The sequence below is a fragment of the Xenopus laevis genome, chromosome 9_10L, assembly GCF_017654675.1.
Source record: "Xenopus laevis strain J_2021 chromosome 9_10L, Xenopus_laevis_v10.1, whole genome shotgun sequence".
Classification (NCBI taxonomy): Eukaryota; Metazoa; Chordata; class Amphibia; order Anura; family Pipidae; genus Xenopus; species Xenopus laevis.
Window position 1 is genome coordinate 108,274,140 of NC_054387.1, and position 25,770 is coordinate 108,299,909.

Below are 25,770 nucleotides of genomic sequence, written 5' to 3' on the forward strand. Positions count from 1 at the left end.
TTAGTTTTCCGCTGTTGTTTGTTGCTCTCTCTTTACAGCCCTTCACATTCTTTGAATTTTTCCCAGAATGCATGGAAACAGCCTCTCAAGGCAAGAGTTTAAACAGCAGCTCCCACAGCAATAGACTACTCCTAGCATTCACTGAATCCGACTATATTGTCTTGCCTTGCAGAATGTGTGCCTTCTTTATACAGCCACCATGTGCCTCACAGTTGGGAAGCAGGTAGCAGGCACGACTCGTTTAATCTGAAGGCAGTGAGTTCAGCATAATTTGGCACTTGTTCCACATTCTTTGTGTTATTTTACATAAAGGATTGTGCTGTGTACTTTGCATTTTGCCAGCTTTGACTTGTTGAAATTCAGGTCATTTAGCCTGGTAAATTGCTTTTAGAAAGAGCCAGCACTTTAGGATGGAACTGCTTTCTGGCAGGCTGTTTCTCCTACTCAATGTAACTGAATGTGTCGCAGTGGGACCTGGATTTTACTATTGAGTGTTGTTCTTAGATCTACCAGGCAGCTGTTATCTTGTGTTAGGGAGCTGTTATCTGGTTAACTTCCCATTGTTCTGTTGTTAGGCTGCTGGGGAGGAAAGGGATGGAGGTGATATCATTCCAACTTGCAGTACAGCAGCAAAGAGTGACTGAAGTTTATCAGAGCACAAGTCACATGACTGGGGGCAGTTGGGAAACTGACAATACGTGTAGCCCCATTTCAGATTTCAAAATTAAATATAGAAAAAAATCTGTTTGCTCTTTTAAGAAACGTATTTCAGTGCAGAATTCTGCTGGAGCAGCACTATTAACTGATGTGTTTTGAAAAAAAATAATTTCCCATGACAGTATCCCTTTAAAGACAAAGGACAAAGACTGGCACACAAGGCAGGTGTAAGCAGTGCCACACCCTTGTAATTTTATAGCAGAAGTACACTATACAATCAAACTGTTTAAAATCACAAGGGGTTGTTAACAACGAGGTCTTTGAGCCCCAAAATGGAGCCTGCCACAAAGATTGACCTGTTGCAAAGAACCAGCCCAGGTCATCATCATCCCCTGCACCAAAGATGTGCACCAGGCAGAGATGCTGAACATATACCTATGTATACCCATGTTTTTCTCCCTGCCATAAAATGAAGACATTCAAATACATACTGTATTTATGCTACGGTGCAGTTGTTAAAAATCTATTTTTGAATACCTATTTTTTCATGCCTTGCAGCCTACGTAAGTGCTTTCTTAAAGAGATATGGATGAATGCCGTGAATAGGTTTACATATCCAAAGCCATCTGAAAATATTTGTAATAACTAAGAGTGTATGAAACACATATAGGCTAAGGCTCATTTATGAATCAACCGCAGCGTGCTAAAGTGGGCGGGACAATGTGCACACATTAACGTCTTTCATAAAAAGTATTTGCGATTATACATGCACATAGCACTTGTGTGTACTTGTGGGAAGATCCAATGTGCCTGGCCAGCCAGTTCTGATGGGTTGCACGTAAGTGCACGTATTGACATAAGAGGACCCTGGAATTACTGCTAGCCAGATGTAGCATTAGTGAGTTGTGGCAATATACGCTATTGATTTGGCAAGTCATATGAATATGGCCTTATTAATATTGTAAGAATTTGCACACTGGAAGCCATGCCATGATCGCCAAACCCTAGCCATGAATTGTTCAGTGATTCAGTCTTAGCACTGCCACCTTGCAGTATCAGGGTCATAGGTTTGTTTGTAGCCAGGGCACTATCTGCAATGAGTGCATGTGTGCTTTTGGACTCTGCTCGAAGACCTAGGGGAGGACTATGTGACCATTAGGTTCCAGTCCTCCCTGAACCTGGCTCTAGTTCCTTGGAAGTAGTTTTGGCGGACCCCCTTGGAGATAGGGACTCTCTCTAGCTTTGGTAAAGGAGAGTCTGAAGACCTTTGTCCCTTAGTGCCTTTTGGCCTGGGCATCAGGGATTAAAGGAGAACTAAAGCGTAACTAAAGAAGTACAGAGAAATGTTGCACATTATGTTTTGTGCTTCTGTACCAGCCCAAGGCAACCACAGCCCTTTAGCTGTAAATATCTGTGTCTCCAAAGATGCCCCAGTAGCTCCCCATCTTCTTTTCTGCTGATTCACTGCACATGCTCTGTGCTGCTGTCACTTACTGAGCTTAGGGACCCACTCACAATATACAGTACACATAGAATAGAAATGTCACAGTATAAGGCTGATTAGTAATTAAAACAGATAATTACTACATGGCAGCTCAGAAACCAGCATCAGAATTTAATAATCAGCCCTGTAGCATCAGCTTATATTACAGACCAACTTCATTTTCTGCTGGATAATTAGTGACAACCCCTAAGCTTAGCTTCTCAACAGCTGCTCAGAGCCCACTGAGCATGTGAGTGTCACAGACACTTTCCAAGATGGTGACCCCTGTGACAAGTTTGAAGTCCTGGATCATTGCTGCTATTGACAAGCTGAAACTTTAGGCTGGTGCAATAAGCTCAATATATAAAATATGACATTTTTAGCCATATTCATTTTTACAGTTTAGTTCTCCTTTAAAGGGGCTCATCCCTATAATTTGAACAAAGGTGAGTCCGAAGACTCTTGGAGGGCAGATATAATGCAGACACGCTAAACTCCCTCCCCCCAACTCATGATAAATGAGCCTATATGTGTTTTCTTTTAAATTAAACAAACTTCTAAATGATAACTAATAAACCAGTATGGTAAACCAGTTCTTAAAGTGAGAGTTCCCCATTCCATACACTGTGCACCCAAGCAGTGTAGTTTCTAAGCCTTGCAAGCGGAAGTCACTGTTGCCATGGTGAATTCACATTAGCACTAAGGTGGAGTGTTTTTGCAGGAGACCTTTAAGGGCTAGTCCACACAAGGAGATTCGGGGAGATTTTGTCGCCTGGCGACTAATCGCCTCGTCTTTTGAGCGACTATCTCCCTGAAGTGCCTCAGCGTTTTTTGCCCATAGGCTAGAATGAAAAGTCACCTGCGCTAATGCACACGCGGCAATGTGTTTTCAATAGTCGCCCAAAGTTGCCTCAGGAGTCTCCTGGTGTGGCCTTACCCTTAAACGTAGACAGATCAGTTTTAGCCCCTTGAATAGAAGTTGTCTTTGCAACTTGGAAATTATTTTTTTTTTTTTTACTTTTTTTTAAAAATTGCTAGAATATAATTTATTTAGCAAGGAGCAATGAATGGCGCATTATGGGCAGTCCTTTGGAGCTTTGTATTTTCAGCCTGGGCAGAGGTTGAGCTTCCACCTGGAGTTGATCACAGTAAGTGACACTTTTCTTTTCATGAAAAGCCAATGTCTTTGGGCAAAATTGCCATGGGCTGAATTTTGAAATTCCCACACACTGCCCAGACAAGCTCTAAAAATGTACCAAGAATTTCACTTCCACTATTAATTACTACTTGAAAGGAGGTTGCAAGACCATTGCAATGTGAGGACTGCTGCTGTGGAGGAATGGTATGCATCTGGCTATAAATTACGTTGCTTTGTTCATTTGGCCAACCAAGTTTACACTTTCAAAAAATGATCATGTGACTGGATGGTTTTAGTATAAAGGAGAGTAGACAATGGCAGGCTAAGATGTTTTTTTTTATTGTTTAGGATTTTTAATGATTTCCATTTGATTCTGCAGCTCTGTGGTTAGCATTTAGGCTATTATCTGCTAGCACCCAGGCATCTGTTTGTATGACAGAATGAAGGATGTCTGAGAGGGCTGAATAAAGAGATAAGCAATAAAAATGATCATAACAATAAAAATGTAAGCTCACACTTTATCTGCTTTCTGGCATTCTCTTGTCAATGCTAGCATTAGGCAGATTTAGTTAAAGGGATACTGTCATGAGAAAAAACATTTTTTTCAAAATGAATCAGTTAATAGTGCTGCTCCAGCAGAATTCTGCACTGAAATCCATTTCTCAAAAGAGCAAACGTATTTTTTTATATTTAATTTTGAAATCTGACATGGGGCTAGACATATTGTCAATTTCCCAGTTGCCCCAAGTCATGTGCCCCAAGTAAACCTGACCCATTATCCAACCAAAACATATCCACTCCACAACAAGCCCCTCCACCAAATCTCACTTTTCCATACCTTGGCCCCTGACTGTACCATCATGAATCTAGATACAACACAATGGAATGGCAAGAGGAAGAGGTATTCTGGGTGGTGGATGACCACATCTACCATCACCCTATGGGGCAGATTTATCAAGGGTCGAAGTGAAAATTAGAATTTTCGAATATGAATTAAATTTTAGAGTTTTTTTATGTGACATTCGACTAGGCAATAGCTAAAATTCGATTAAAGTTTTTAAAAAAAATCGAATTCGATTTTTCGAAATTTATCATGTAGTGCCACTTTAAGAATTCAAATTCGATTTAAGATGCGTTTTAATCCCATTCACCCGAGTTTGAAAAATTGAAATTTTTTGATAAATTTCGATTGCCAGGGTTTTTTTTTTTGAATTTCAACAAACTCCCATGAACTCTAAATTCGACCCTTGATAAATCTGCCCCTAAATTTGATTTCAGACTAAAAAGAGTGAAAACACAAGGGCAAACAATTTAAAAGAAATTAAGGACAGTTTCATCGCCATGTTTCTAAAAATGTACAGTTTAGGCTTAAACAAAGTGAATCATAGGTACCTAGGGATTTACAATGGGGACATTTGCTCCATCTAGGGTTGCCACCTTTTCTGAAAAAAAAAAAATACCGGCCTTCTTATATATTTATCTTTTTTCCCTATTAATAACATTGGAATCAGCCATCATTTTTATCGGCCAGGCCTGTAAAATACCGGCCAGGTGGCAACACTAGCTCCATCCCTTATTCAATTTAAATAACCATTCTAGGCCACGCAATGAAATGAATGAAACCAGTACCTGTTGCAAAACTATTTCTTCACCTCCCCCTTCTCCTGCAGAAACAGATTTACAGGAGGAAGATTACAGGAGGTTATACACAAGATGGGGATTTGGGGATTAGGAAAGACATTCTCAGATTTCATGGTTGAACTTCTACTGCCTCCTAAATAGAAAAGATTCTATATTCACATGACGGTAGTCATGAATGTCACCCAAGTTTACATTTTTGTCTAACATAGTCAAGCTGTGCACACTTCAAAGGAATAACTTGTTTTTCTCTTGTACACACCTCATTGAGACGGCAAGAATTACAAATATGAACAGTGACTTTTAACCTTATATGTAAATACCTTTACCAGTTGCACACCTCCCAACATTTTGGAAATAAAAAGAGAGACAAAAAAGTTGGCACGCGTGTGGTGAAATTTTTGAGGCCACACCCCTAATTACCATGTTAATTTTACTAAATTTCGCAGGTTATAAAAGTTTGGGCATATTTCTGTGTTTTTTTTTCAGTTACAATTTTGCTAATGAAGGTGAATTGCCCTTTAAGCTGTGAGTCAAACTTTTCAAAAGGGACCAGTTATATTGTTACAATTACTTATTTGCTTATCTAGATTGCTTATCTAGATACATTTGAATTGTTACAAATGTATCTTATCTTCTGTTGTGGCTGTTCTGGGCTCTCTGCCAAAAGCCAATTAAGAAACTTTGTTTCATTTTTTTTGGCTGTTCAGTGCAGAGAAAAATGGGACTTTCCAGTACAACTGCAGGTTAAGCTGTCAAAAGAGGAACTGTCCCTCTAAAAACAGGACAGTTGGGAGGTACCATCAGTTACTTGATTATTTGTTGCCTCTTAAAGGGGTTGTTCACCTTTGAGTTAAAGGGATACTGTCATGGGAAAAAAATTTTTTTCAAAATGAATCAGTTAATAGTGCTGCTCTAGCAGAATTCTGCACTGAAATCCATTTCTCAAAAGAGGAAACAGAGGAAACAGATTTTTTTATATTCAATTTTGAAATCTGACATGGGGCTAGACATTTTGTCAATTTCCCAGCTGCCTGTCATGTGACTTGTGCCTGCACTTTAGGAGAGAAATGCTTTCTGGCAGGCTGCTGTTTTTCCTTCTCAATGTAACTGAATGTGTCTCAGTGGGACATGGGTTTTTACTATTGAGTGTTGTTCTTAGATCTACCAGGCAGCTGTTATCTTGTGTTAGGGAGCTGTTATCTGGTTACCTTCCCATTGTTCTTTTGTTTGGCTGCTGGGGGGGAAAAAGGGAGGGGGGTGATATCACTCCAACTTGCAGTACAGCAGTAAAGAGTGATTGAAGTTTATCAGAGCACAAGTCACATGACTTGGGGCAGCTGGGAAATTGACAATAAGTCTAGCCCCATCTCAAATTTAAAAAAAAAAAAAAAAAAAAAAATCTGTTTGCTCTTTTGAGAAATGAATTTCAGTGCAGAATTCTGCTAGAGCAGTAATATTAAAAGATTCATTTTGAAAAACTTTTTTTTCCCATGACAGTATCCCTTTAACTTTTAGTCTGATGTAGTGAGTGATATTCTGAGGCCATTTGCAATTGTTTTTCAATTGGTGAACTTTGAAAAATCAAAGGGTTTTTTTGGGAAAAACTTTGAATCGACTTTGATAGAATGCGCTATTCCTTCGATTCGTATGATTCGAATTCGGCCGAATACGGACCTATTAGATCGAAAACTGACCTATTTGACCAAAAAAAACCCCTTCATTTTAGGTTGGTCTTTTTGAATATGAATTTCAACGTTTTTTCAATTCGAAATTCGACCCTTGATAAATATGCCCCATACTATCTATTTGGCAGCTCTGGAGATATGAAATTATATAGGCCCAACCCTAATATATAGAGATATTAAAAGTTAGCAGAGCGTCCCATGAATACAAAAAGGCTCAAGGCTGTGTACTGATTTAATATGTATTATATGCGCATATATTAAAGTAGCCTCATTTTAGAATCTATATCTGGATAAAATGGGGGTGAGCACAAATCCTTGCAATTTGCAATAATTTTACAGTTTACATAACGTGACCCGGTACATTCATCGATTCATCTATGAAAGCAGTACATCTGTATAAATCAACCCAAACTGTAGGTAATAATTTGTAACCTTTTGTTATTCTTATAGTTACTGAGATCTTAACGAGGAAAGGTAATAACAGCCGTATAGTCTGATAGCAACCCATAGCAACCAAACAATCATGACTCTAACCAATCAGTGGCTGGATTTGCTAGTCTGCTCTTTGCAAGAAAACACCTTATAACATGGCAAATAAGGTTATCCTAATAAACTGACAAAAAAAGAGGTCAAGAGAGGGATGGGAATACCAGGGCATGGTCAATGAGGATCAAGGGCATATCAGCTTTAAAGCAGTGATGACTTCCCATGAGCATTAACTGTCCCAAAAGCTTACTCCAGAACTTTGCCATAATGAATAACATCTGTCACTATGTAGATAAGGTTATGCAAACCTTATTTTTATGACTCTGTTTTAGTCATTTTTCAAGATTTTCAAACATGTGGGGGTTGTTAAATGTATTATAAAGCAATTAATGGCCCAATAAAGGAGATGGGGGATCTGCCGATGGCAATGCCACAACCATCAGGACAGTCAATAACATATTCCTAGAAAACTGGGAAAATGAAGCAAAAGAAAAATGTATAAATACGAAAAATGAAGGTTCTTCTATACACTAGTGTGTAATGTTTCTATCTGACAACCAAACCTTGAATGTATTCCCAGTAAATCTGTCTCAGCTATTGATTTCATTAGTTGAAATGCTCATTCATCTGTGTGCTAATCTGGAAGAATGTATGAGCAACTTTACAGTGAGCTCAACAAATCATTTAAAGAGCATTGAATTTAATACACTTCATACCCTCTGTACTTGCCTTCTTGTGCTTTCACAACATTTTATAGTGCAGCCTATCTGGCAGATTTCCGCTTAGTGCAGGAGGAGCTAATGGGTTGGTATGGGACCATTGACCACATATTATGCCAGGTAAATGCCTGCAAAACAGAAATGAGGCTTTTAACAAGAATAACCAGATAAATTAGTAATAGGATCTACCAGGGATAATTGTTAGGTTGTGGAAACGAGTCTCATTTAGTGGCTTCCCTAAATCTAATAAACTGGTCCCAGCATTTTAGAATGCCCGCCTGCAAAACATTATTCCATACAGAAAAATAGAACTGTTAGATAGCTCCCCTATGAATCATGTAGGTAAGGTACTTACTAACTTGTTCAAATTTTCTTCAATTCTGGTTACTCATACTAACCAATCATTGGCTGGATTTGCTAGACTGCTCTTTGCAAGAAAATACCTTATAATATGGCAAATAAGGTTATCCTAATAAACTGAAAAAAAGAGGACAAGAGAGGGATGGGCATACCATGGCATGTGAGGATCAAGGGCATATCAGCTTTAAAGGAGAACTAAAGCTTAACTGAAAAAGTAGGTAGAAGTGCTGTACATTTGGTTTTGGGCTTCTGTACCAGCCCAAGGCAACCCTTTAGCAGTAAAGATCTATGTCTCCAAAGATGCCCCAGTAGCTCCCATCTTCTTTTCTGCTGATTCACTGCACATGCTCTGTGCTGCTGTCACTTACTGAGCTTAGGGACCCACTCACAATATACAGTACACATAGAATAGAAATGTCACAATATAAGGCTGATTAGTAATTAATACAGATAATTACTACATGGCAGCACAGAAACCAGTGCAACTAGCATCAGAATTTAATAATCAGCCCTGTAGCATCAGCTTATATTACAGACAAACCTCATTTTCTGCTGGATAATTAGTGACGAGCCCTAAGCTTAGCTTCTCAACAGCTGCTCAGAGCCCACTGAGCATGTGAGTGTCACAGAAACTTTCCAAGACGGTGACCCCCTGTGACAAGTTTGAAGTCCTGGATCATTGCTGCTATTGACAAGCTGAAACTTTAGGCTGGTGCAATAAGTTCAGTATATAAAATATGGCATTTTTAGCCACATTCATTTTTAAGGTTTAGTTCTCCTTTAAATCAGTGATGCCTTCCCCACATTTAGTTGATACATCTCTGGAATATTAGCAACTATTGTATCAATTCTAACAGCTGCCTTTAATGAAACTCATGGATTCTGCTCAGCAGGGACAAACATAAAAACTGTTTTAACTAAATGTATTAATTTAAATCAGTTACAGATTCGGCGACCCCTCGCCTAATGGAGCTTCTTTAGGGCTAGTCCACACGAGGAGATTCGGGGAGATTTTGTCGCCTGGCAACTAATCGCCTCGTCTTTTGAGCGACTATCTTCCTGAACTGCCTCGGTGTTTTTCCCCATAGGTTACAATGCAAAGTCGCCTGCGCTAATGCACGACGCGGCAATGCGTTTTCAATTGTCGCCCAAAGTTGCATTCGGACGACTATAGAAAACGCATTGCAGTGTGTGCATTAGCGCAGGCGACTTTGCATTGTAACCTATGGGGAAAACGGAGAGGCAGTTCGGGGAGATCGACGCTCAAAAGACGAGGCGATTAGTCGCCAGACGACAAAATCTCCCCGAATCTCCTTGTGTGGCCTTACCCTTTAAAGATGAAGATTAAACTTCACACATCAATATTAGAAAAGGCCACAGTTTGACAATAGAAAGTAATTGTAAAAAGTCTTTCTTTGTTCTGGTGAACTATCTGAAACTAACTGAACTGGAAAAAGTGTTGGAAGTTAAACAACCCCTTAACTGAACTGAAGCCCTTAACTAAACTACGTATTTAGGGTAGGGGCACACTGGGCAATTCGGGGAGATTTCATTGCCTGGCGACTAATCGACTCGTCTGGCGACTAATCGCCTCGTTTTTGCGCTAAAGCTCAGGCGAGTTTTCATTTTAGCCGGCGCAAGACAGAGGGAAGGCGTTCGGGGAGATTGGTCACTGCAAAGACGAGGTGATTAGTAGCCAGGCAACTAAATCTCCCCGAATCGCCCAGTGTTCCCCTACCCTTAAGGTGAGGCCTTACCAGGGACTAGGGTTGCCAACTTTTCTGAAAAAGGCCTTCCTATATTTCTATGGCTTTTTCCTATAAATAACATTGGCATCAAGCAACATTTTTACTGGCATGGCCGGTAAAATACCGGCCAGGTGGCAGTCCTACCAGGGACCTGAAAAGGCAAAATTATTTTTTCATCCCTGGAGTTATTTCCCTTTTTTATGCAAGACAGAACTTTATTTGCTTTAGTAGCCACTTTAGTAGCCACTGAATGACACTGCCTTTTTATCAGCAAAATTCCCCACATTTCCTTCTCAATTAAGGGTAGAACTATATGGGTGATTTCCATGTGTTTTCGGCGGTTCTGATGCGCTGCGCCAAAATGCGACAGAAAACAAGGTAAACTATATCAAAGTCAGACAGCGCACACCCAATTTAACAAAAGTGAGGTGCAGTACTTACGGGACTCCCCAATAAAATCACCAAGGGTAAATAACATTCCAAAGGTGAAGACTGCACACTCAGAAATTGAAAAAATATATTTAATCCATCAAGTAAATAATACAAAACATAAAGGCCCCATAAATATAGGCCCTATGCGTTTCGACCATTTAAGGTCTTCATCAGGGGAAAAAATATACATAAAAGCAAAAAAGGCAGGAAAACAAGGTAAGCAACAGCAATGTCGGATGGTGTTGCAGCGTTCATCCGACATGACTGTGAGATGCAGCATGCAGCGTCTGCGTCTGACAGTCGTGTTGTGTCGGATGCATGCTGCGACTTCATCTGCCATTTCTATTTCTTACCTTATTTTTGGCGCATCGACTTGACCTCCAGTGTTTCGTCGCATGGTGTCGGATCTGACCTAAATCGCCCATGTAGTTCTACCCTCAGGAAACCCCCAACACCCAGCACTGCACACTTCCATCAAGTGTGTAACTTATTATTAATGTTATTTCTAATAAAATACATAACCTGCATTTATCAACACTGAACCTCATTTGCCAGTTTGCTGCCCAGTTCTCCAATTTAATCAAATCACTCCACTATCCAAAGACATTTAATTTGTCATTAAATTCCAACCTTTTTTCCTTCCCAGGAATGTATTGTGAAAGCTGCTTAGCAACGGTCCAAGGTAAGCTTTATCCTCCTTTCATGTACAGCCATTTGCTCTAGTGCGCACACCTTTCAATATTGAATTGTGTGACTTTCAGAACTGAAAAAATCTCTAAGCCCTCCCACTGGTGAGACTAGTGGAACAAAGATCAAAGCCCAGGCCACTAAGGTGTGTAATGCTCTAACACTGAAAAAGGAGAGTTTCTCATCTGACAAAGCTCGAATTGCCTGTAATCATTTACTTGGTAAGTGTACAAAATAAAGCCAAGGGCCATTTTCTTTCATAACTAGCAAATGACTGTAGTACAGTTAGGCTCGTAAATCTTTGAACAGAAACAACTTTTTTTCTAATTTTGGTTCTGTACATCACCACAATGAATTGTAAATGAAACAACTGCAGACTTTCAGCTTTAATTCAGTGGGTTGAACAAAAAGTTTGCATAAAAATGTGAGGAACTAAAGCCTTTTTTTTAACACAATCACTTCATCTCAGGGGCTCAAAAGCAATTGGACAAATTAAAAAACTGAAAATAAAATGTTAATTTCTAATACTAATACTAATACTATGGTTGAAAACCCTTTGCTGGCAATGACAGCCTGAAGTCTTGAACTCATGGACATCACCAGATTCTGGGTTTCCTCCTTTTTAATGCTCTGCCAGGCCTTTACTGCAGCGGCTTTCAGTTGCTGTTTGTTTGTGGGCCTTTCTGTCCGAAATTTAGTCTTCAACAAGCAGTGTTGGACTGGTCCACCAAAATACCAGGAAAACTCCCGGTGGGCCCACTAGGCAAATCCATTATGGAAAAGGACCTTGGAGTTCTTGTAGATGATAAACTTGGCTGTAGCAAGCAATGCCAGTCAGCAGCATCAAGGGCAAATAAGGTCTTGAGCTGTATTAAAAGGGGCATAGAGTCAAGGGAGGAAGGGGTCATTCTTCCACTGTATAGAGCACTTGTAAGGCCCCATCTAGAATATGCCGTACAGTTTTGGTCTCCATCACTCAAACAGGACATTATTGTATTAGAGAGGGTACAGAGAAGGGCAACTAAGCTGGTAAAAGGTATTGAAAATCTTAGCTATGAGGAAAGACTGGCACAATTGGGGATGTTCACGCTGGAGAAGAGGCGCTTAAGGGGTGATGTGATAACTATGTATAAATATATAAGGGGATCATATAATAATCTCTCTAATGCTTTATTTACCAGTAGGTCTTTCCAGCTGACACGAGGTCACCCATTCCGATTAGAAGAAAAGAGGTTCCGCCTAAATATTCGGAAGGAGTTTTTTACAGTGAGAGCTGTGAAGATGTGGAATTCTCTCCCTGAATCAGTGGTACAGGCTGATACATTAGATAGCTTTAAGAAGGGGGTTGGATTGCTTTTTAGCAAGTAAGGGAATACAGGGTTATGGGAGATAGCTCATAGTCCAAGTTGATCCAGGGACTAGTCCGATTGCCATTTTGGAGTCAGGAAGGAATATTTCCTCCTCTGAGGCAAATTGGAGAGGCTTCAGCTGGACTTTTTTTTGCCTTCCTCTGGATCAACTGGCAGATAGGTAGTTAATAAAAAAAAAAAAAAAGGTTGAACTTGATGGACGTGTGTCTTTTTTCAACCTTACTTACTATGTTACTATGTTACTATGAATTCTTGATGCTTATGAGTGACTTGCACCTTGCAGTGCACCCTCTGTATTTACTTTCATGCAGTCTTCTCTTTATGGTAGAATTGGCTATTGATACGCCAATGGAGAGTGTTGTTAACTTGTTTGACTGTTATGAAGTGGTTTCTCTTCACCATGGAAATTATTCTTGGATCATCCACCACTGTTGTCTTCCGTGGACGTCCAGGTCTTTTTGCGTTGCTGAGTTCACCAGTGATTTCTTTCTTTCTCAGGATGTACCAAACTGTAGCTTTTGCCACTCCTAATATTGCAGCATATTTCTCGGATGGGTTTTTTGTTTTTGCAGCTTAAGGATGGCTTTTTCACCTGCACAGAGAATTTATTTGACCGCATGTTGTCTGTTCACAGCAAAATCTTCCACATACAAGCACCCCCCCCCCCTCATATCAACTCCAGGGCTTTTATCTGCTTCATTGATAACAAAGATATAACAAAGGAATTGCCCACACCTGCCTATGAAATAACCTTTGAGTCAATTGTCCAATTGCTTTTGAGTCCCTGAAATGAAGGGATTGTGTTAAAAAAAGGCTTTAGTTCCTCACATTTTTATGCAATCTTGTTGTTCAACCCACTGAATTAAAGCTGAAAGTCTATAGTTCAACTGCATCTGAGTTGTTTTATTTAAAAATCATTGTGGTAATGTACAGAACCAAAATTAGAAAAAAAGTTGTCTCCGTCCAAAGATTTGTGGACCTAACTGTATATACCTAGGATACAACCAGTGGCATAACTAGATATCACTGGGCCCACGGCAAATTATTTTTCATGCCCCCAAAATGTGTAGAGGTTTATCTGTTTTACCAATATTTATTGAAATTGTATAAAAATTAGGGCCTCATGGGGTCCCTATACCTCCTGGGCCCCAGGTCTGCTTCCTCTGTAGTCTTTCCCCTGGATAAGACAGATCCATGTGTGACATTCCTTTTAAGTAAAGCGTACATTGATTATAATCATGTCCAAAACACCAAGGGACTGGGATTCATGTCCAAAACATCAGGTCTGGACTGGGGTTCAAATATTCCCTGGTATTTCAAGTACACAAAGGCCTAACCAGCTCCCCACAAGCCCAATAAATATTGACTGTTAATGGCATTTTATAGCAGCCCCTCTGGCATCCACAGATCGCTAATCTGGGCCTGGAGTCCACCTATAAGTGTAATGTACAGGTATGAGATCCATTATGTAGAAACCCGTTATCCAGAAAGCTCTGAATTACACGAAGACTGACTCCATTTAATCCAAATAATTCACATTTTTAAAAATTATTTCTTTGTAATAATAAAACAGTAGCTTGTACTTGATCCCAACTAAGATATAATTAATCCTTATTGGAGGCAAAACCAGTCTATTGGGTTTATTTAAAGTTATTATTTAAATTATTTTTTAGTAGACCTAAGTTATGAAGACCCATTATCAGAAAAACCTCAGGTGACATGCATTCTGGATAACAGGTCCCATACATTTTTAAGAGACAACAGCAGAATATTGCATTCTGCCAAATGGTAGAAGGGTGGAGTGTATGTTTGTAGCTATAATATATTTTATGTGCCATAGATACTTACGGAGAAGAATTCGGACACGCCTTACTAACCGAGAAAGAAGACACCCTATACTATATACTATATTCACACAAAGGCTTGCACTGGAGTCAAGAGAGAGAGATTTAAGGTAGATACTGCCTATTAATTGTGACCTCACTGCCTGTGAATACATTGTATTTGGCTGAATATCAATTGATAGATCTAGTAACAGCCCTCTGTAATCTGCTCATTTGGTTGAACACCATTAGCTATGCAAGTTGCAAAATTGGCCATAGATGGGATCAGTCAGTGGCATATAATAAACTAGTCCAAATACATGTACAGGTATAGGATCCGCTACCTAGAAGTCATGTGACTTGTGCTCTGATAAACTTCAATCACTCTTTACTGCTGTACTGCAAGTTGGAGTAATATCACCTCTCCCTCTTCCCCCCCCCCCAGTAGCCAAACAAAAGAACAATGGGAAGGTAACCAGATAACAGCTCCCTAACACAAGATAACAGCTGCCTGGTAGATCTAAGAACAACACTCAATAGTAAAAACCCATGTCCCACTGAGACACATTCAGTTACATTGAGAAGGAAAAGCAGCAGCCTGCCAGAAAGCATTTCTCTCCTAAAGTGCAGGCACAAGTCACATGACTTGGGGCAGCTGGGAAATTGACAAAATGTCTAGCCCCATGGTAGTTTTCAAAATTGAATATAAAAAAAATCTGTTTGCTCTTTTGAGAAATGGATTTCAGTGCAGAATTCTGCTGGAGCAGCACTATTAACTGATGTGTTTTGAAAAAAACATGTTTTCCGACGACAGGATCCCTTTAAGTAAGATACCATTCGAGTTTTGTGTTCATCCGAGGTTAAAAAAAAAAAAAAAGACTCTAACGCTGCACCTTCAAGGGTCAGGCCACACAAGCACATTCGGGGAGATTTGTTTTCCGAAGTCGCCCGAAGTTTCCTCGTGAGGCAACTTCGGGCGACTTCGGAAAACAAAGTACCACGTGTGCCTTTACCCAGGCGATTTTCATATTAGCCGGCGGAGGGCAGGGGGAAGGCAGTCGGGGGAGATTGTCGCCCCGAAGAAGAGGAGATTTGTCGCTGGGGCAACTAATCTCCCCGAATCTGCTTGTGTGACCTGACCCTTATAAATCAGCCCCCAAGTGCAGTGTAGTGTGGTCCATCAGTGCTACCTTGTCATCCTATGATGTAATGTGGCTGCAGCAGCAATTTAGCATTGTTACTTGTTGTTGTCATTGTGCTGGGGTACAGAGTTCAATTTCAGCTAGAGCACTCTCTAGCCCACACCCCAATTCAATCCAAATACATAAAATGGCTCTTAAAGGAGATCTAAACCCTAAAAATAAATATGTCTAAAAATGCCATATTTTATATACTGAACTTATTGCACCAGCCTAAAGTTTCAGCTTGTCAATAGCAGCAATGATCCAGGACTTCAAACTTGTCACAGGGGGTCACCATCTTGGAAAGTGTCTGTGACACTCACATGCTCAGTGGGCTCTGAGCAGCTGTTGAGAAGCTAAGCTTAGGGGTCGTCACAAATTATCCAACAAAAAATTAGGTTTGTCTGTAATATAAGCTGATGCGACAGGGCTATTAAATTCTGATGCTAATTGCACTGGTTTCTGTGCTGCCATGTAGTAATTATCTGTATTAATCACTAATCAGCCTTATATTGTGACATTGATATTCTATGTGTACTGTATATTGTGAGTTGGTCCCTAAACTCAGTAAGTGACAGCAGCACAGAGCATGTGCAGTGAATCAGCAGAAAAGAAGATGGGGAGCTACTGGGGCATCTTTGGAGACACAGATCTTTGCTGCTAAAGGGCTGTGGTTGCCTTGGGCTGGTGCAGAAACACAAAACATAATGTACAACATTTCTAGCTACTTCTTTAGTTAAGCCTTAGTTCTCCTTTAATAAAGACTAGACCAAAGAGTGAACGTGATCACTGCTCCATTGGGGCAGGGGCTGATGTGAATGGCGTGTAATGTCTGTAAAGCGCTGCTGAATGTGTTGGGCCAATATTAATGAAGGACAAAAATAAATAATTCTGCACAGTTAATGCTAATTCAGAGAGAAGTTGAAAGAGGTCTACAAGGTAATTTAATAAAGTTTCAAAGCATTCAATCAGCAGGTAGCATTCACTGGTCTCGTTTTAAATCGGTTTGGTTACTATGGGTTACTAGACCTGCTGCATATTGTGCTCCTTTTAAAATAGTGAACAGAAGGGCAGGGTCGATGCAGTTTACATTAGCCAAAACTGGAAAGTATATGCCCAAAATTTGACCTACCTGCTGCTCTCCAAGCATGGGCAATCCTGCCCAATTTGCCGCCCGAGGCGGTCTTTGTTTTTGCCGCCCCCCACGGCATTCACCTTCAGCGCCAGACGGGGGTTGGGGGGGTCCACGTCGCTAGTGCAGAGAGCGCAATTGCGCTCTCTGCACTAGAAGAGCCGAATTTCCGGGTTGAAAAACTGAAATTCCGCTCTTAGTTACCAGGAGCGACATTTTTGCCTCAACTCGCCTCATTGGCGGAGCGCCCCTGTCTCCAAGTCATTCACTTTTTATTTGAATGTTACTTGGGGGAGCACAATGTTCAGTTTCATGGTGGGTTTTGTCAGTGCCAGCCTGATATGGAGCAGGTGAGTGTAACGGAGCTACAGGTGAGTGTATCACAGCACAGCTTTGGGTAATATAATGAACAGGGGTCCCTGGGTGGAATCCAAAAGAAGCCCTGGACATGAGATTAGTACTTGGTAATGGCTGTGACGTCTGTGTTTTATCCCATCACTTTCAGCTGTCTGTCGGATGATCCGTCGGGAGCACAGATTAAGCCTGCAGTCTGCAACACATTCATCGGATTTGTACTGTAGGGACATAGAACAAATGAAGCCAGACATCTACAGAGAGCGAAGGAATCGGCTTATTCAAATGAGCCATATTTAGCACAGGGAAACTGGAGCACTCAAAAGAACAAAATATACAGTACATTCCTAGTACATTGCAAGACTGATTTTTCAATAATCATTGCACAAGCAAAAACCTATATTCTACTGGATAGTGCAAGTCTTATTAGATGTAACTGGCCCTAATAATCTCACGTAAAAGTCCTTGGAGCATCACACAGAAGACCAGCATTGTAACTATGCATTATACACTTTTTGGGAAGCCATAATTCCTTCATATCCACCCTGCAAGTACAACCAGTAAAGCTGGTATTTATACATAAGTATGCTCAGAGAAATTCTCCCTTCATTTACTGCTGTGGATAGGAATTGTCAGATGGTCCCTAACTGCTGAGCAGGGAAACAATCATACTTATGAACAGCAGGGGGAGCCCCCGCCTTACTTCCCAGCCATGCAGAACTCAAGCAGCTTTGTTTATGACGATCCCTAAGCAGCCCAGACCACACTGAGCATGTGCACAGTCTTAAGGTGGCCATACACGGGCAGATAAAAGCTGCCGACAGACCGTGTCGGCAGCTTATTGGCCCGTGTATGGGGGCCCCCGACGGGCTTCCCCGATCGAGATCTGGCCGAAAGTCGGCCAGATCTCGATCGGATGGGGTTAAAAATCCCGTCGGATCGCGGCCGCATCTGTTCGTTGATGCGGTCCCGCGATCCGACCGCCCGTTTGGCGAACGCTAGGATCCGATCGTTGGGCCCTAGGGCCCACGATCGGATCAGCCCGATATTGCCCACCTCAAGGTGGGCATATCGGAGGGAGATCCGCTCGTTTGGCGATCTATCCGTGTATGGCCACCTTTAGTCTTGCAAAGATGTTTAACAAAGTTACAAGATGGTGACCCCCTGTGGCCAAATTTGAAAGCATAAATCATTTGTTTGATTAGGCTTGTGGTGCAGTAAGTTCTTGTTTATATTTAGTATACAAAATACAGCATTTCTTGCCTTATTCTATTTTAGACTTTACATGCCCTTTAAAGTCAATGGGAGTTTTTTCTTATGGTGACTTTCTTATCCAAATGCATTAAAGTCAATGAGGCTTATTTATCAACACTGGGTAAATTTGCCCATGGGCAGTTACCTATAGCAACCAAACAGTGATTAGCTTTTTAAAGCCAGCTGGAAGTAGAACAATGAATGCAGCAATTTGATTGGTTGCCATGGGTTACTGCCCATGGGCAAATTTGCCCAGTGTTAAAAAATGACCCCCAATGGGCGTTTTTTCTTATGGCAACTTTTTTGTCCAAATGCATTAAAGTCAACAGCTGTTTTTTCCGATGGCGACTTTGTTGTCGAAATGTATTAATGGTAACGGTCGTTTCTTCTTATGCCGACTTTTTTGGGCCAAATGCATTAAAGTCAATGGGCTCTTTTTTCATATGGCGACTGTTTTTGTCCAAATGCATTAAAGGCAATGGGTGTTTTTTCTTATGGCGTTTTTTTTTTTTTTTATCTCATCGACATTTTTATCTCTGCAACTTTTTTGTTTTGGCAAAGTTTTCCACGTTTGCCGCAGTTTAGCGAAAAAATTTGCAGTTGGAGAAATGCCAAATTTTTCCGTGAATCCATGGATGGCAAAAAAATTTGCTCATCACCAATCCCTTTTAATATTCATCTTCCAGCCTCTGAACAGTAAACCTGCTAGGGTAAATGACCCTGACATACTCATCTTTGCAAGGGCAAACGTTTTGAAACTTAGGGCTTTACATTTCCATGTCTTATAAAATGAGATATGTCCAAGGCCAATATGCAATAAATAGTATAAGATTCTTAAAGGGATAGATAATTAAAATATGGTTCAAGTATAGTCCGTGTCCTACTAAAAGGCCAAAATTGATGCCCGCACAAATAAACAGATATGTTTTGATTCTCCAGTTTTTGCAGCTGCATGTATGTTTTAACATGTGATGACTTTCCCCTGGTTTGTTTGTTTTTTTTTAATAGTCTCGGCACTTTGATGATGGGGCAGTTGAGGAGTTTCTTCAGAAACACGTGAGTATTGTGCGTCGCACCAAAGCAGTTGTGCCTGAAGGCCGGCCAGTCTCACAAGCCAGAAGAGAAGAGCTGGGAAACAATGACTGTTTTATCTCATCCTCCTGGATTTCTGTAATATCTCCATAACAGCCCGTGTGTTTGGGCTATACTACCAGGATATAACCCACACCTAGGATAGGTCTTAAAGGGATCCTGTCATCGGAAAACATGTTTTTTTCAAAACACATCAGTTAATAGTGCTACTCCAGCAGAATTCTGCACTGAAATCCATTTTACAAACAAATTTTTTTATATTCAATTTTGAAATCTGACATGGGGCTAGACATTTTGTCAATTTCCCAGCTGCCCCTGGTCATGTGACTTGTGCCTGCACTTTAGGAGAGAAATGCTTTCTGGCAGGCTGCTGTTTTTCCTTCTCAATGTAATTGAATGTGTCTCAGTGGGACATGGGTTTTTACTATTGAGTGTTGTTCTTAGATCTACCAGGCAGCTGTTATCTTGAGTTAGAGAGCTGCTATCTGGTTACCTTCCAATTGTTCTTTTGTTTGGCTGCTGGGGGGGAAAGGGAGGGGGGTGATATCACTCCAACTTGCAGTACAGCAGTAAAGAGTGATTGAAGTTTATCAGAGCACAAGCCACATGACCAGGGGCAGCTGGGAAATTGACAAAATGTCTAGCCCCATGTCAGATTTCAAAATTGAATATAAAAAAATCTGTTTGCTCTTTTGAGAAATGGATTTCAGTGCAGAATTCTGCTGGAGAAGCACTATTAACTGATGTGTTTTGAAAAAAAATAATTTCCCATGACAGTATCCCTTTAACAGGCTACAAATGATTGGGCTGATTTTGGCTCAAATTGGCAACAGAAAGTGGCAGTCAAGACTTTATCATTAAACAAATACAATCATCATCAAATAAAACTTTTTTGTTTGTTCCCTGACCCTTGTGTCATGTTGAGTGAATCTGCATATCCCAGAATAAGTGAATTGCATTAGAAGGACAACTCTCCCTACCATCTGTTTCCCTCCTCTCTCCATTAAAGGACCAGTAACAGCAAAAAGTGCTTAGTTATTTCTTTAAGGTGGCCATACACGGGCCGATAAAAGGTGCCCAAGTCGGCAGCTTATTGCCCCGTGTATGGGCCCCCCCCCGACAGGCTTCCCCGATCGAGACAAAAATCCCGTTGGATCGCGGCCGCATCTGTTCGTTGATGCGGTTCCGCGATCCGACCGCCCGTTCCCATTCGTTAGGATCCGATAGTTGGGCCCTAGGGCCCACGATCGGATCAGCCCGATATTGACCACCTCAAGGTGGGCATATCGGAGAGAGATCCGCTCGTTTGGCGAAATCGCCAAACGAGCGGATCTCTCCGTGTATGGCCACCTTTAGCGACTTTAAAGTTTGTGTTGGCGTCTTTTTTTTTTTTTTAGTAGCATACTAAAACATTTTCTAAAAAAAAATGTTTGCAATTACTGCTCCTTTAATTGGGGATGGGCTGGGTTCACCAGCACAATGGGGTATATTTATCAAAGAGTGAAGTTAGAGGTCGCCACAGTCATCTAGATTGAAATTTCTCACTCGCCAGTCATTTCTATGGGATTCTTAAAAGAGTATTTATCAATGGGTGAAAGTTCAACCTTTGATAAATACACCTTTCAAAATCCCATAGCAATGAATGGAGAGTGAGAAATTTCACTCTAGAGGACTGTGGCGACCTCTAACTTCATAAATATACCCCAGAGAGTGGGCTGCTGTCTCATATGGGAGAGACACTTGATGGGAAACTTGGCACCCCCTGCAGGACTGCTGATTGAGGCCATTGTTCTCCCCTTGCTTCATTTTAGAAGCACTCCTGTCAGGCCCAGCCATTCACATGCTGCACTTTGCATCTCCTTTGAAAATGAATCCATAGATCTGTTAAAGGCTCATTTATTACACAAGTGCAGATGCCAATAGGCCACAAAGGCCTGGGCCTAGGGCAGCAAGTTTTAAGGAGCGCTTGGATGATCCAGCACATATGGGGGGGGGGGGTTGGGTTGTGCTCTCAAGGGCACTAGGACCCAGCGAGCCTAGGGGTGCCCAAACCAGAAATCTGGACCTGGTTGCCAATAGCAACAGATTAGCTTTGAACAGTCTACTACATGTCACAAAACAAAAGCAAAGGTTGCTATAGGTAACCACAATGGAGCAGTTGAGTGCAATCCTCTCCTGAAACATCAACGTGTGCCATTAGCCTTCACCCTTGCACACGACTGCTGAGTTTCACACTTGTTCAGTACATACAATTGTATTTATGTTTTTCCTTATTCATTAGGTTTTGAATCCCCTTATATTTACGGACTTTATTATAAAAAAATTTTTTGGCACAATTTTTTTTACACTAATTTTCAAGCTCTGCACAAAGGAGTGCCCTTTATAGAAGAGGATTTTTTCCAGTGGAAATTGGGACTATTACCCGCATAACTCGCCATATATTTAATTATTTATAAAGTCTTCACTTGTATTAATGTTATTATAAAAACGGTTTTTAAAAAAATGCTTTGAAAGATTTTATGGCTTTTGTATAACACATATGATTTCACGATGGATGATTGGTCACACTGTTTAATTATTCACACATATTTGTTCAATTATGTAAATCACGAAGGGTTTTTAAACACTGTTTTAGAGTGAATCTGCATGTCTGATGAAGGGGCACGCCCCCGAAACGTTACATCACTTGACTTAATAAACGCGCAGGGGAGATCCCCGCTACACCAGCTTGTGTTGTTCGGCTACTTTTCTGTTCAGATAAGATTGGGAGAGGTGCCGACCCCTCCAGCCAACACCAGGCATCGACTACCAGGAGAGACTTTGGGGAAACTAGGTAAAAGTATTTCACACTTGTGAGACAGACTTTAGTGGAGAACAAGGAAAGCAAAGGAAGATAATTGTGAGGGTGTTGGAGTTGCACATGGAGCCAGGTGGAAATAGGGCTAGCCACATGTTTGGATAATTGTGTGTGAGGACAAAGCCTTGATGCGGATGGAGATTTGATAGTTATAAGGAAGGTCAAGGCTGAATATAAGATGAATGACCAGCAGGATATGAAAGTTACTGTATCATACTATGAGGCAGTTAACCAAATATTATTGCAATTTTACCCATGCAGTTAAGTGGGGTAAATGACTGATTCTGTGGGCTGGGGAGAGAAAACGCCCATCCACTTCATACATCTCTGCATTTTTGTGCCCATCCACTTTGAAATCCCTGTGCATTGACAGGCACAGCATTGTTTGCTTAGTGCACAACAGGGGCAGCAGTTGGGGCAAAATCATTTGCACCTAAATCAACCCCATATGCTCACTAACAGACTGAGGCTGTGCCTGGCAACACACAGGGATTTTTAAAGTGGATGGACTTTCTCTCCCCCAGTGTAGATACTCTAGTGAAGAAAAAGCAACCTGAGTTATGGCCCTTAGTATTAGCCGATTGTTCCGTTTTGACCAAACAATGCACTTTAGGGTAAGGACACACGGGCAGATTCAGGGAGATTATTCGCCCCCGGCGACAAATCGTCTCTTCTTCGGGGAGACAATCTCCCCAAACTGGCATCCCGCCGGCTATAATGAAAAATCGTCAGCGGGACGGCACCGCGGCGCTTCGTTTTCCGAAGTCGCCCGAAGTTTCCGCGTAATGCAACTTCGGGCGACTTCAGAAAACTAAGCACTGTGAGTGAAATCCCGCTGGCGATTTTTCATTATAGCCGCCAGTAAGGTAGAGGAAGGCAGTTCGGGGAGATTGTCGCCCTGAAGAAGAGGCGATTTGTCGCCGGGGCGACTAATCTCCCAGAATCTGCCCGTGTGTCCTTACACTTAAATGGCGATATCAAGAAATGCTGGAGTAGGGAGGCACTTTAAAGTCTATTTCTGATTTAGGCTTTTCCCTAAAGAAATGAATAGAACATCGAGCCATCATATATTTATCATAAAATATTTATTTGCTTGAGCCAATTCTAAAACCCTGAGGCAGTTGCACATTGTTTTAGCCTATGCAAGCTTGTCTGTTCCTTTCCATGGCTTGTCATCAACTCACAAATAACTGCACCCCACAAGTTTGACCATGCCTTGAATGCTAGATCACAACCCCAAACGAGTTTTCTGCAAGGTGATTATCAAGCATTACTAAATGTATCATACTGTACCTATCCTTGTAATGTAATCCATTTCTCTGCTGGTCTTGTAATCCATTTCTCTGCTGGTCTTAAAAGCAGACATCTTCGGTTTTAAGAAAGTGGGTCTACACCTAAAGCGAATGTACAAATCTAAAGAAACCGTGGGAAAGTCTAATTAATAGCAACTATATGTCCATTCATTTCATCCTGTATTTCTAGTAATCAAAGGATTGTCATGAGTTGTGCAGAAATGGTCAGCAACCTCTTCTGAGACTCATTGACTGTGCTTTCAGGGCACTGAGTTGGTTACTTTAAGGCTCATGAATATGCAAATGGGTATGGGAAAGTTTTCGCTCTGCATTATTGAGAATGCAAAATAAATATAGGTTTAAAAATAGTACAGGAGGATGGGACGGGCCAGCTGCTTGCACCTGAATATTCCAGTGTGGCTGCACACTACGTGCATTCTGTAGGAGTCGGGCTTGTGTACTTCTGAATGTAATGTAAAAGCTGATCACAGTAAGCTGGAGATCTGTGCTTGTGTCGGACTGCTTCTATTTCTTGCACTAACAGGGATGGGCAGACAGCACTTCCTTCCTTCAGCAGATCTGCATGATAAAGGGAATAATGGGCATGCCATTAACATGCATTTATAAAGCACCAACATATTCATAGAGGAAGTAACTATCACAATTAACACAACCTTAAACTGGTAAAGTGGGCCCAGCTCAATAGAGCTTACAGTCTAGAGCCAATGAATACACCGTAATACAGACTGCTGCTTGCACTCACCAGGGTAGTCACATGGGGGTTTCCCACTGAGATAAGACTCCAACAGGATCATCCCTGCTTGGTTTCAGTGCCCCACAGCTGCCATTCTCTGGCTACAATAAATAGTTCCCCAATGTAGGTTTATACTAAATACAGTAGGGCAACTTCTTCTCAGTTGTGGATCTGAGCTGACAATTGTACTTCACACAGGTGGGAAGAATGTACAAGTTCCACAAACTGTGCTGGTGGAAACTCAACTGCTGGCCACTTATGTTGTCAATAGCAGCTTTGAAGTCTTTTAAAATACTGCCACCTTGTGTTCATAACGAGAGAACACACATCACTTGTATATGTGGTCTGCACATGACCGGGAAAGCAGTTCAGATAATATTCAGGAAAACTGCAAAATCTTACTATGTACTGTATGGGCAGCATCAGGTCGTGGATATGAGTTTTGCCAGACAGGTCTGCTAAGGCTTCCTCGTTATCTGATCTGGTCCTTGTATTATGGCTGCTCCCAAATATATGCAGGAATCATGAACAAACCCCTAAACACTTAATAAATCATCCTAAACTTCTCTGGCTGTGGAAGTATTAAGAAGGTAAATCTGAAGAGCCTGGCACATGTAATAGGCTTCATGATCAATGGACTGCGCTTGCTATCCTCTCAGGACTGTCTTCCTTACAAATAGGTCTATTAGCTTGCTGTTAGCATCCCTCACAAAATGCCACAGTGATTTACCGACATGCAAAATGGGTCTCGGCATGTCAATAGATGATTCACAAATGGTGCCATTATACAGTAGCTAGTTCCTTTATGTGAAGAATGGAGCTGATAAACATCCCAATCATCCAAGGAAAAGATGAAGTCAGCAAGCCTGCTAATGGGCGTTCCTGTGCCTTCCTCTGGATGCTCTGCACTCTGTACTAGGCTGAAATGTAACATTATTGGGTTTTGGTTGTCCAATTGGAAGCCACAAGGTCAGATCTGGCCCCCAGTGGTTTTATAGTATGGCAATTCAATTATTCCTTAGTGCCCTGCTATCAAATAGGAGTAATGTGATTTCTAATGTGTAATCCTTTAGAAATCCTATTTTTGCCTTTGGGGCCTATACAAGGCTAAATGTTGTGTTCCCTTAGAAAATATCAAACAGATTGGCCTGACATAAAGAATAGGTTAAATAGCCCATTTCTAGTATTTAAGAGGTTATCTAAATTGACACCATTTGAAACAACATGGAAAGCCTATGAGGGAAAACTCTTGACAGTGTCTTTCTGAAGACAACAGATTATCTGTTGGAGCCTGCCTAGGGACCAATTGGGTTTCACCTTGCCTACATTTCATAGTGGAGCTACCAACAAAAATATAGTATATAACTTGGCCATTCCAGAACATTGAACATTGGCAATTCACTTCTTTATTCTTCTTCAACCATTCTTTGGTAGACTTGTGTGTTCAGGCTTGTGTGTTCAGGATCGTCTTGCTGCGTGACCCACTGTCTCTTGAGATTCAGTTGACTTTTTCCTTTAGAATTCTCTGGTATAGTTCACAATTAATTGTCAATGGCAAGCAGTCCAAGCCCAGCTGCAGCAAAACAGGCCCAAACCATAACATTCCCACCACCATGTTTCACAGT

At 41.1% G+C, this 25,770-nt stretch overlaps 1 protein-coding gene across 1 annotated transcript in view; it reads right to left on the minus strand.

The window, feature by feature from the left end:
* Nucleotides 1-23,165: 23,165 nt before the first annotated feature.
* The window catches only part of dnaaf5.L (dynein, axonemal, assembly factor 5 L homeolog), a 37,093-nt gene continuing 34,488 nt past the window's right edge, over nucleotides 23,166-25,770 (minus strand). The window contains 1 exon segment of the mRNA NM_001097038.1: nucleotides 23,166-23,970. Coding sequence (NP_001090507.1) covers nucleotides 23,819-23,970 — 152 coding nt within the window. The 3' untranslated portion in view covers nucleotides 23,166-23,818.